The 12,873-nt window shown below is 41.9% G+C and overlaps 1 protein-coding gene across 1 annotated transcript; it reads left to right on the top strand.

The window, feature by feature from the left end:
- Window positions 1–7: 7 nt before the first annotated feature.
- LOC117006558 (dual specificity protein phosphatase 3-like) lies at window positions 8–10,922 on the top strand. The gene is made up of 3 exons (XM_033079085.2): window positions 8–189; window positions 5,582–5,808; window positions 9,693–10,922. Exons 1-3 carry the CDS (start codon window positions 68–70, stop codon window positions 9,896–9,898), a joined length of 555 nt encoding a protein of 184 aa, XP_032934976.1. The 5' UTR covers window positions 8–67; the 3' UTR covers window positions 9,899–10,922.
- The last annotated feature ends 1,951 nt before the right edge of the window (window positions 10,923–12,873 follow it).

The raw sequence follows: 12,873 nt of genomic DNA, 5'->3' as shown, positions 1-12,873 counted from the left end.
GGGCCGGGAGCGGGCCGGGCTGCGGCCGCTGCTCCAAGGGCTGCTGGCTGGCGGCGCAGGCTCGGCCATGGGCGATTACCAGATCTCGGTGGAGGAGCTGAACGACCTCCTGTCTAACGAGAGCGGCTGCTACAGCCTGCCCAGCGCGCACAGCAACGAGGTGGTGCCGCGCATCCACGTGGGGAACGCGTGAGTGAGTGCGCCGGAGCGGGGCCGGGCGGGGGCTCGGAGCAGGCCCGGGCTGGGCGGGTGCGGCGGGCGGAGGGGCTGGGCCGGGCTGGGCCGGGCTGGGCTGAGCTGGGTGCGGTGTATTGTGGGCAGAGGGGCCGGGCCGGGTGTGGTGTGGTGTCCTGTGGACAGAGGGGCCGGACTGAGCTGGGCCGGACTGGGCTGGGCCGGGCCGGGCTGGGCCGGACTGGGCCGGGCTGGGCTGGGTGCGGTGTCCCGGGCAGAGGAGGCCGGGCCGGGTGCTGTGTCCCGGGCTGGGTGCTGTGTCCCGGGCCGGGCCGGGTGCTGTGTCCCGGGCCGGGCTGGGTGCTGTGTCCCGGGCTGGGTGCTGTGTCCCGGGCTGGGTGCTGTGTCCCGGGCCGGGCTGGGTGCTGTGTCCCGGGCTGGGTGCTGTGTCCCGGGCCGGGCTGGGTGCTGTGTCCCAGGCCGGGCCGTGAGGCGCTGGGCAGTCACCGAGCAGCTCCGGGTGCTTGGAGCCGGGGACAGTCAGGCTGCAGGACGGGATCTGCTGGATCTCTGCGGCGTTTATGTTTCACACCACATGGTTTTTTAATTTATGTGTTGCAGACCTGTCCTGATTCTCTTTCCCCCTTTTTGTCCATCTTTGTACGCTTTTTCCCAGTGAAATTGGGGATTTTTTTTTTCTTTTTAATATACATGTGTAGTATACTGATTCCCTGTTCCTATATTAGGCTTGCACCTCCTAAAGAAATACAAGTCAAGATCATAGGTTGTCATTAACTTTCTCCAAAGCCAAACCAAATTACATTTGTTGCTGTCAGTTGGTGCAGAACATGCATGTCTAGAGATGGGACTGAAATCATTCAGTAGCCTCTGGTGTCTGAGAGCCACCATCTCCTTCATGTTTGTGGCAACTACCTCGGAAAAATGAAGTCATAGCTTGCAAGCTGATTTGCACAGTAAATATATAAATAAAAAAACTATAAATACATAAAGGTAGTTAGCTACTGCAGAATAGTTTTCATTGTCCAGTAATTTATTTTAATTAGAGAGTATGGACTTTTAATATGTTCAAATGCAAAGGTGTTTAGGAACAGATAATGCATGTATGGGAAATTTCTGTCTAGTGGCAATCTTGATCATTGAGAAGGACTTTTTATGTCATAAGTGACAAAAAATATCTGAAGCACCAGTGCAGTTCATAGCATAGGAACAGTTCAACTGCTAGTTGGACAAACAGAAGTTATATTGTCACTGTTTTTATAAGAATGCTGGAAAATTGTGGAGGGCAGCAGTAAGAAATAACTTTGTGGCTGAAAAAATTATTTCACAATTGGAATGGATAATTACTTAATTTGTCAAGACTTGAAAGGGGCAATAATATCTTTGAAGCATCCACAGAGAGTTAAGGTAATGCTGAGGTCTAGTTGAATAGATGACTTTGTGAACTTTGATATTCTCAAAATCGGAAATATATTCTCAATATTGGAATCTATTCTCAAAATACAGGAAATAATGTTAATTCTTTAGAGGATTTTTTGTATCAAGTGGAGTTGTGATAAATTCTTCACTGTAAGCAGCATTGCAATATGAGTAATTCTGAAACAATATGCATCTCAAACATCATTTTGAGCTTCATGTCCTCCTTTTGTACTCTTGCTGTGTGCAGTGCAGGGTCACATTTTGGATATCAAGCAGCAGAAATTTTGTAACAATAAATATTCACAGAGCAACCAGAATAGGGGAATTGGAGTGCCAATACATGATAGAAAAGCAATAGAATTTGAACAGGAACTCATAGGAAAACATTCAGACCTCTGAGTGAGACTCAGAAACTTCTGTTGGTTACCTTTTAGAATATTTTGCTGAGTGGTGCTGCTGTAACTCATCTTTAGATAAAAATGACAGCATGGACACACTCAGGCTGATGGGCTTAAATTGGGTCACAGTGTAGAATAACAGTTTATCTGCCAAGGGACTTCAAGCTGCAGGCAGAGCCAAGTAATGGATCTTCCAGGCAATACATGAAAGTCAAAATTAATGAAAATACAGAGATAAAATAATAAAATATTTTGAAAATTATGGGTTTCTGTGTTAACCGTAGGCAATTCTGACTTATTAAGAAGATTCAATAATATTTGTGAAGACAAAAGTAAAAATGTAATAAAAACCCAAGAATTATATAGAGGATAGACTAGCACAATTATGTATTTTTCAAACAATAACAAAATAACGATTTGGGATGCACTGCACTTTATTTTGTGTTTCTGGAGGTGTGTTTCAGTGTAACATCTTAATCTGACCGGAAGGGTTGAACAGGATCCATTTTTATCAGGGTCGCAGGTGACATAAAAATGGGGACAAGAGGGAGCAGTCAGCACACTGGAGAGTGGAAGGCTTTTAATCCAGAACACTCATTGTTGTAAAAATCAGCGTTTTGCCTGAAAATGAGCAGGCTTAGATTTCTGGACTGCTGACTAAGTGAATTTGTTTGTGGGGTTTTACCCAGATGAAACCTGTAACAATTCTGGCCCTGTCTCCAGACCTGTGTTTGGTAAAAATGTTCTGGTTTGGAATGCCCAATCTTACTTTTTCTGTCTGCTTTAATGTATGTGGGTAACCCATGAAACAATTCTTTGTTCTTCATGTGCTAGAATTACAGGTGTGTTGTGAGGAGTATGGAGGGCATTCTCCCAAAATTAGTATTAAATTTAGTGGCTGTAAGGGAAGGAAACAATTTTGCATGGATAGGACAGTGCAAATTAAAATGTGTTAATAGGCTGGCATTTTTAGCCATTAAAAATTTGGCTTATTTGTTTATAATTCCATATGCAAATAGTTCATAGCCTCTTGTAATCCTTAATTGCTGATGAAAACGTGTGTTTTGTTGCTGGTAAAATAATTCATCTGTGTTCAAAAGAAACACTTCTTACTGGTGTTGCCCACAGGACGAGGAACTGCAAATCTTCCATATTGAGAATGGACAAGATTCTGTGGGTTTTTTTCAGGAACCAGATGAAGCTGATGTTAGCATCTCTCTGCTATTTGAAGGAGCTAGCATTTCAACATCCAACATGATGCAGCTGGAATGAAATGTTAAGGATGAGAGATATCCAAGGACTGTTTGTAAAGGCAGAAACAAATGGCATAAAAATTCTCTCTTTTTCACCTCTAGCTGTGTAAGAAAATCATCTGTAAAATCTGCAAAAATCATTCACTGGGAATGAGTTTACCTCCAGGGAAGCCAGTCTGTTGCCAGATTCATCCATGATTTCAGGATGGGAATTCCTATTGATGCTGAACAATCAGATATATGCTCATCTATGTAATATTAATTAAACCATATTCTCACCCTGCAAAGTGTAGGAACTCACTGCTGAATTAACACTTTCTGGTTTGGCCTTGCTCTGTAGATTTTTGTGTTGAAAGCAGAATTCTCCAGACACTGAAACTTCTCCCCTGGCACAGATGATGTCCTGCCAGATGGAAAATCTGACAGCATTTGTTTGGGTAATGAAGTCTTACAAATATTTGGTTCATTGCCATAGTTGCTTGGCACAGACAGCAGGAAATGTAGGAGCTTCAGTCATGCATAAGTCTTCATCTGCTTGCACTAGAACTTAAGGGGTGTGCAGTCATCAGGAGGAAAGGAATTCTCAAGATGTTCATGGCCTTGAATTACATCAAAATTGTGAGTGAATGACTCAGAGATTCATATAGATGTAAACCAGCTAATTTGGGTGTTTATTTTAAGTTTTTAGGTTACCTAAGTGTCCAGCCAAAAGCCCTGGATGCACTGCCATCTCACAGAAACTTGTCCAAAATGATACTGCACAAATGCTTGTCTGGACTTCAGCTTAATATTAATATTTGCAGTTTATGGGTTGAGCTGTAGGGAGTTTTTCAAAAATATTTCTGTTTCCAGTTAGACACATACTGAAAGCTGCTTTTAAAAACAATCTGTCTAAGCTACCTCTTTCCACAAAGTGTGTGCAGGAACTGAGTTATCCTTCAGCTAAAGCTTTCTGTCACATTCTGCTAATGTTTACCATTGGGGTTTAGATTTCACTAGGCGATCACATAGTGTGATGAAACATGTTTTGGGTTTTTTTTTTCCTTCCCAGGAAAGTGAGGCAAATATTGCAATGACATATTCATATTCTGAAATAATCAGACTCAGAATGAAAAGTAGTGGGTTTATGGCAAAAGAAGTCAATACTCTCCTGTTATTAATCAGTGATTAGATCCTCTTACTGTAGATTGCATTCCAGGGCACAAGCAGAGATTTGTGCATGGTCACTGGTGTTACTGAACAGATGGGTTGTTTGCCATTGTACATCCTGGAGCTTTTAGCAAAGCTTATGGCATTGTTACTGGATGTAATTAAAGGAAATTAAATTTATTATTGTTATTATTGTTATTGTTACTATTATTATTATTAATTATTTATTATTATTATTATTATTATTATTATTATTATTATTATTATTATTATTATTATTATGTAGCACCCAGCTCAGTTGTTCACTGATGGGGTAGGTCATTTTTTTAGCCACCTGAATATGGAAGCTGGTGGTTTTGCTACAATAATTGGAAAAACTGAGGAGCTGGAAAGGACTCAGCTGACATACAATGCTTCCTTAAGCACTTCAGCATCTTAAACATCACTCATCTGGATTCTTTCACATTCAGATACTGATTTCAGCTAAGACACTGGAAGTTGTAACACCTGTGATGGAGACACTGAGTCTCAAAGACTGAATGAAATCTCTGTGTTGCTGGATAGCCTTGGCAGATCTTTGTGTTGAATAGCACAGAGTATGGAACTGCACTTCTTCGTAGCCCTCAGATGAGTCTTTTGAAGATACACTAACATTTACTCAGTTATTTTCTTCCTCTGACCTGATAAGAAGTCAGTGCTGTTTCACAGTGCTTAAAATTGCCCCCTAAAATGTCAGTTTGTCTGGACGGGCTGCTAAAGTAGCAAATGCTGCTTATCAAGTTCTGCAACACTGGTACCTGACAAGAAAGGCTTTTTATAGCCGGTTTTTACTTTATTTTATGTGGACAACAGTTAATCTTAGAAGTTAATGTGTTATCTCTAGTATTTTTCTACTTTAAACAGAATTTTATGTTGAGAAAGTTACAATTTTATGCCACAGTAGGATCTAGCAAGTACAGATTCACTTTCATGTGTGCTTTCCTCAGCTCTCATGCACAGGTAGTGACCATGGCTCTGAATATTTTTGTGCATTTATAACCTGTAGTAATTCACTTTTGGGCACAGTGTATTTGGCATCTGTTAACAGAAAAAGGGTTTGGTTGTCAATACCTAAATACTGAGATGCTTCACCAAATTCTAATCATTTTTTTAACACTTCTTGTCGTGCAGGTTCATAGCCAAGAACATTATGAGGCTGCAGCGTCTGGGGATAACCCATGTTCTGAATGCAGCAGAGGGGAAGTCATTCATGCATGTGAACACTAATGCAGAGTTCTATGAAGGCACAGGCATCAGATACCATGGCATTAAAGCCAACGACACGCAGGACTTTAACCTCAGCCGCTATTTTGAGGAGGCAGCTGATTTTATTGACAAAGCCCTTTCCCAGAAGGATGGTAAGGCAAACTGAAATACCTTTCTACCATGTTTTCTGTGCACTACCTATGTTTCTTAGCAATTTGCTGTTTAAAATGGTTCTTTGCTCCTATTATTGGCAGATTCAGAAATCTTTCTTTATCAGAAAAATTCAGATAAAGGCCCTGAATAAAAGAATACACAGTATTCTAAACACAAAAATCCACACCAGGACAGCTTAGTCTTGTGTTTAAACATGTAGGTCTCCAGTACATGGCAAGGGGAAGTCTGGCACTGTAGGGGTGACTTTGAAATGGGAAACAGCTGCTGCATCTTATTACAGTTTCTTTCTGGGAAGAGATGTTTTTATTTTTCCTTAGAAATGTTAAATCACATTAGAATTTTTTTTTTAAAAAAAAATAAGCATCTAAAATTTGCTTAAGGACATCAGAAATTACAAATTAAAGGCAGAAGTAATACAAGTACTGAAGAGTAGTCACATAACCTGTTACATGGGGTTTTTTCCAAATGTACAGTAAGAATAGAGACTGTCACTTTACTGTTTTCATTGCATTAGGTCATTACATTATTTTATGTGTTGATTGCCTCTTTATTTCCTAGGATTGCAGAAAAGTTGAAGGTTATATTTGCTATATTGTTTATTGCCATGTTTCTCTGTAGTGTGTTTCCTCAGAGCAGAAATCCTAGGACACAGTGCAGTGGGACAGATGGTGTTTGTGTTGTCTAACTCTTTCAACATTCCAGTTATTTCTACACATGCTTAATTTCTTTCTTGTTTCGTGACTGAGCATTGAATAGGAGAAATGAGAACTTCAATTCTAGAAGTTCTTTCTCTGAAATGGGCAAAGGGGTACTGGAGCTGTGATGTGGGTTTTGACAGATGGAAATAAATTCTACATCCAGTTTGGTGGAGTATGGAAAATTCTAAAAATTCAATGCAACTCTTGTAGTTAGCATTGTGACTCACTGAAACAGGCTGCAAGAGGAGAGAAGGGTTTGCTGTGCCATGACTGTACCTGCTCAGTTTAATCTCAGTAGTTTCAGGGTCAGTAAATTCAGAGTCAGTCTGAATTTGCAGCAGATTCCATTTGCTGATTCTTTCAGTCTTAGTAGTTGTCTACCACACCCACCACTGTCTTTTTTTAGTGTGGTAAACAAAGAAGCTTTTGGGCCGAGTGATGTTGGAGCCAGTTCTAAGATTAATTGGCTAATGCAAATTGTTTTGTAGGAGAGGAGAGGGAGAGGAGAGGAGAGGAGAATAATAGTATTCTCCTTCAATTGTGTTTTAGTGTTGCAGTGCATGAAGTTCTGGAAGGCAGCCGTTCAGAGAAAGGCTAGAAACCTTTTTACTTCTGACCATTTGTTGAAAAGTCAATTCTCTTCCATGTACATAGTCAAGAATCTCTAAATTTTGCAAATTTATGACCACAGGCTTTCAAGAAATATTAAGAATTGTTTTAGCTCTTCTGCCATGCTAGTTATTTGCCTTGAACTGAGAACCTTTTGCACTTTAAGGCAAATGTGGTAACAGGATTTCTGTTGGTGAGATTCAAAGCTAGTTGTGGACATGGTAAGAGTGTGTGTGTATGCTTCAGCTGTTTTCTTGTCTCAGAAAAAAAATTTACTCAGAAGAGTGGACTGGGGCCACATGTCCCACTGCATTTGGGAAGGAGAAAATTCCTGTGTTTGCAAAAGCAGGTCAAAGAGGAAGAAGTTGAGAAACAATAAAATCAGATTGGATTTTTCAAAGGGAGCACTTTTTTATTTTTGCATATCTTGCTGTAGGATGTACCCATGTGGTGGGTTAACCTTGGCTGGATACCAGGTGCCCAAGCAGTGCCAGCACATCCCCTCCTCAGCTGGACAGGGGAGAAAAATAAAAAGATAAGGGTTGAGATAAGGACAGGGAGATCACCCAGCAATTGCCATCACAGGCAAAGGATACTCAGCTTGGGGAAGTTAATTTCGCTTAATACCAATCAAATCAGAGCAGAGGAATGAGTAACAAAACCAAACCTTAAAAGACCTTTCCTCTACCCCTCCTTTTTTCCCCATGTTCAGCTTCATTCCCTATTTTTTGTACCTCCTCCTGCCAAGCAGCACAAAGGGACAGGGAATGGGGATTGCAGTCAGTTCATCACACATTTTTGCTGCTCCTTCCTCTTCATTCTGCCCTAGTCTCACCCACAGGAGACATCCAAGAACTTCTCCAGTGTGAGGCCTCCCCAGAGGCTGCAGCTTTGCATTACCTCCAGCATGGATCCCTTCTTTCATGGGGCACAGCCCTCCAGGAGCAGTTTGCTTTAGTGCAGCTCTTCTACAAGTTCACAGCTCCTGGCTGAAAACCTGTTCCAGCCTGTGTTCCTCTATCCATAGAGCCACAGGTCCTGCCAGGACCCTGCTCCAGTGCAGCCTTCCCATAGGATCATGGCTTCGTGTGGACATGTCCCCTGGCCTTGGCAGGGGTCCCCCATGGCTGCAGGACCTGCCTGGATGGCAGGGGGACAGCCTGCCTCACTACAGGCTGCAGGGGAATCCTCTCCAGTGCCTGGAATACCTTCTGCTCTTCTGTCTTCACTGACCTGGGTGTCTGCAGGGTTTTTTTCACATATCCTCACTCCTCATTCACCTGCTGTTGTGGAGCAGGTTTTTTCCCCCCCTTCTTAAATATGTTACCCCAGAGGTGCTGCCACTATCACTGTTGGGTTTGGCTTTGGTAGGTGCTTCTTGGATCCAGCTGGCTCTGCCTCTTTTGGATTCAGGGGAAACCTCTGGCATCTTCTCACAGAAGGCACCCCTTGCCTCCCCCACCACCAAAATCTTGCCATGCAAACTCAGTGCAACCCACCTAAAGTGTAGGATGAGTTCCCTAATCAATCAGCTGGAAGCATTTTATTGGTGCTGGCAAACAGCATGGTTAGATATTTCTACCTCCTGTCTCTGCAGAGTAGGCAGCTTCATCTGCTTGAGTGTTACTGTGGCCTCATAAATAGCCAGAGAAGTGGCCAGGTATGCAGCAGGGACTTAGTGCAGCAGAAAGGCTGGGTCTCTTTGAAACAGCATATTTGTTTTCAGTGTATTTTAAACTTCAATTATTTGGGCTTTGTGGTACTGGTCATCTTTAGGGGAAAAGCTTGTCAAAACCACCAAAGACTGGAGATGATGCCTTGAAAGTCTACCTGCAACAGAGGCTGGATAGAGTTAAAGGAGTAAAGTAGGAATTTATTAAAAACCTTCAAAGGATTCACCTTGGGCAGTACAAGAGCCTGGCCAAGGCTCCACCCAAGAGCCTTGATGGACCCAAGAAGCAGTGGTGCTGTAGAAGGGTGCAGCTCTCCTCTGAAGGTCCAGCGATGATGCAGAAAGGTTCAGTTTTCCTCTGGAATCCAGTGGGAAAAGGCTGCTTTGGTGATCCAAATTTTTATCTAGGTAGGAAATGCTTGGCTCCTCCCCCTGGGTGGAGCATCTCACAGAGAGATGATGCAGTTTTATCAGTCATACAGTGGGACTCAATGGCCCATTAACAGAAGATATCTTCCTGGAGGAAGGGTGGATCATGGGAAAGATAAAGAGCACTGCCCCACCTGGTTTTTAACAGATGCTCCATTAGCAGAGGATGTCTCCCACTGAGATAAGAATCACTGCCCTGCCAGGTTTCAGCAGATGGTGATAGAATACATACTTTTGGGCATATCCTTACATTGTAACCTAGGACAGCTGAATAAACACTTTCAACTTTAAATTGTTAGAGACTCTTTTGTTCCTCAGGGTTGAATATCAATATTAGACCAATACTCATATTTTGGCAAATCACCCTCCTGCCTAGCCTAGCTCCCCACAATTTCCTCTTGCTCCCAGCCCCAGACTGCAGCATAACCCTTGCTGTGGGCTGTCTCCCCTGCAGGCCAGGTGTTCGTGCACTGCCGGGAGGGCTACAGCCGCTCGCCCACGCTGGTCATCGCCTACCTGATGCTGCGGCAGCACATGGACGTCCGCAGCGCGCTGTGCGCCGTGCGCCAGAAGCGCGAGATCGGCCCCAACGACGGCTTCCTCCGGCAGCTCTGCCAGCTCAACGAGCGCCTGCTCAAGGAGGGCAAGCTCAAGACCTAGAATGCAGCGCTGCGGGATTTATTTTTTTTTTAAGTTTCTCAAGCCTTTAGAGACCCAAAGTTGCAAGCACCAGGCTAAAGTGAAACAGAATTGCTGCTTGTCTAGTGAAAGTGTCCTTCTTGAACTCTGTGGCTGTCTTTAAAGATGGTACCAAATTGTGTCACTGTTTGGAGCTGTTGGCATGAGGAGATGTTTCTAGAGAGATAACTCCAGTGACAACAGCTGTCTTCACACGTATTTCAGACTCCATAGCATATATGGTTTGCATTGACATTGAATGTGATTCATTTAAGCTTTGTCTTTATTCTCACCAGAGCACCAGTTCCTGAAAGCCCCAACACATCTCTTCACTCACTCTTAATAGGAGCACTGTAATTTCTAATGCTTCTGTTTCATGTACACACGTGCCTAAAGTTTCAGTGTAGGAGCTTCAAGGAATGGGAAGCATATAGACAAATGCACAAATGCATTCACTTGGAAAATGAAGTGCTTGGAGTGTTTTGTGTGGATTTATGCAACACACAGTGTGATAGTGAAACCATCCAGAGCCCATGTTTGATGCACACTGTGTTTCCAAGAATAGTTTATCTCTTGCTGTTACAATGGACATGAAATAGTCTGTTATTAAATGGCCTTTTCTTTCAAAATCATACTAGAAAATAATGTCAAGAGCAAATGCTGAGGGAAGAACTTGAACAAGGAAGAAATAATATTAGTATTTAGAAGTGCTTGTGGTGGATGTATAATTAAGTCCTAAATATCCTAATATGAATGGCTTTCAAAGCTTATATGGAATTACAGTGTTTTTATCCCTTCTTTACTGTCACTGTTCAGTATCAGAATGGAATGACCACAGTGCAGATCACTTCCAGCACGGGTGTGCTTACAAAGCAGTTTGCAGAAGAGCACTCTTCACTTCTTGGATTGCTTGCATGGTGTCATTAAACAGAAATGAGCATTGTAATGTACCACACTGTATAGGAAATATTTATGTTCTGTTCAAATAAATGATGTCTTGATTCTGTTTGGTACAGAAGAAATGAGTCATTGCAGTGTTGGGAAGGAGCTTTGTTTGCACTGTGCCTGACTTAGTGTGTAAGTGTGTGAGTTACAGCACTGGATTAATGCAACTGATCTCCCACTGCAGACTGGAACTGTTACTTAAACCACACAAACCAGGGTGATGTTCCCTTCTCACCTGTGTTTTAATGTAGTTCTAGAATGAAAAATAATCTTAGCACTGTTTTAAACAGGAGCACTGTGTTAGTAACACATCCCAGTGATCCCAGATGAAGTTCTGTCTACTCAGTTTAATCAGAAATCACAAAGGATATGCATACATTGTTTGGAGCTGTGGGAGTGGCAGGTGCAGGCTCTGTAGAGCAAGGTAACATTCTTGAAGTTAAATTCCAGAGGTGATTTTTCTGCTTGAGCTCCAGTCTTACTGGTTTTCCTTGCACAGGATGGAGCTGCCACTTCAAGGAGCCTTTTCTCTGTTGTATCCTTCAAGTGACAGTTGAGGAACACTCTTCATGGTGTTCCTGTCACAAATCCACAGTCAGTCAGTATTCAGTGCTTGCTTCAATCAGGATGGTTCAGTAACAATAAGCAGTAGTTAATTCCACTGGCTAATTACATACCTGTCTGCTTTCTCCCATTGATGCTTTTAATCAGGAATAGATTAATTGCTTCTTCACAATTCCTAGTTACTAATTTCATGTTGTGTGAAATAGGAGTAGTGGCTTTAGGAATAGGAATACTGGCCTTACCTTTTCTACAATGCTAACTTTTCATACTGCAGTCTAATTTATAAATTGCCCTTTTTAAATTTATACTGTAAACATAGATTTTGTTTTTTGTCTTGTCTCACACCATGTATTCTTAACACCTATTTGCACTATAAGGAAAAAAAGGGAAATTCACATGGATGCACTTTATCTTTCACCTGTTACTTGGAAGTCAAAATTCCAGTCCATTAAAGAGCCAAGAAACCATTAGACATCAGACCTTTGCTACTCTGGGGTAGATTGTAAGAAGACTGGTAGTTGTCAGATTGGAATCAGAATGATTTATTAAATTTGAACCTGTTTATCTTATGGTGATGTTTCTGTAGCTGTCAGTAGCAAGAAATACTGAAAATTAAAACAGGAGAATGTGTTCTTATATTCAAGATAATGTTTTTCTTCATGGGACACTGGTTACTCTAATGGTAACTCTGGCCCATTTGTCTCAGTGTAACAAAACTGATTTAGCAAATGTTTTGTAATCTGAGGGTGGAGAGGAATAAGTAACAACATTATAAATTGGTTTTTAAAGTGAGACAGTACATCACATTTAACATTACTGATAAGCAACTCAGCAACAAAACCACTTCTGCTTTTAGAGCAGGCTAAAAATAGTTAAAATGTCAGACCACTGCTCCATTAATGGATCATACCCTTCCTCTCAGTCTTGCTCTCCAAGTACAGTCATGTTGTAAATTCCTCTGCCCATTTTAGCTGGCCAGGAAGATCTTGTATGCCTCTAATCCACAGTGATAGGCTGTATACTTCTAAATTTCTCTTCCTGATTGTAGAAGGAAAGATTGTTTAAAACATGGGAATGAGAGCTTTGTTTCCATGCAAAATGCAATTGAGAATGTATTGGAAGAGCATGTATTGAGGAGAAATGAGACAATTTAATGGAAGAAAGAGAACTTTTTATTCCTCTGAAATTGCTGAGCACCTGCCCTTTGCTGTGAGAGCTCCCTTACAAGAATGCTAATTCAGGAAGATGCATTTTAAAAGAACTGTTTGGTGCAAACAGCAATGCTCTGCTTTTGGAGTTGAAACTTCCTGGCCACAACTAAAATAGTGATCAGGACTTTATTATTGACATTAATATATTCATCCTGAATGGCAGTGTGGTAATTCTTGTGTGGATAGTACTGTGGAGAAGGGATGGTCTCTATAAAATATTCATCTATCATGGAACCA

This window comes from Catharus ustulatus, chromosome 23 (genome assembly GCF_009819885.2).
Source record: "Catharus ustulatus isolate bCatUst1 chromosome 23, bCatUst1.pri.v2, whole genome shotgun sequence".
NCBI classification, from domain to species: Eukaryota; Metazoa; Chordata; class Aves; order Passeriformes; family Turdidae; genus Catharus; species Catharus ustulatus.
The sequence above is the reverse complement of the archived record's forward strand: the minus strand, read 5'-3'. Positions and strand labels throughout refer to the sequence as shown.

Excerpts from the sequence above, each read along its gene's own strand:
- LOC117006558 (XM_033079085.2), top strand. The coding sequence starts at position 68 with ATGGGCGATTACCAGATCTCGGTGGAGGAGCTGAACGACCTCCTGTCT. Across the intron at positions 190-5,581 it reads CGCATCCACGTGGGGAACGC|GTTCATAGCCAAGAACATTA; the intron begins GTGAGTGAGTGC and ends CTTGTCGTGCAG. Across the intron at positions 5,809-9,692 it reads AGCCCTTTCCCAGAAGGATG|GCCAGGTGTTCGTGCACTGC; the intron begins GTAAGGCAAACT and ends TCTCCCCTGCAG.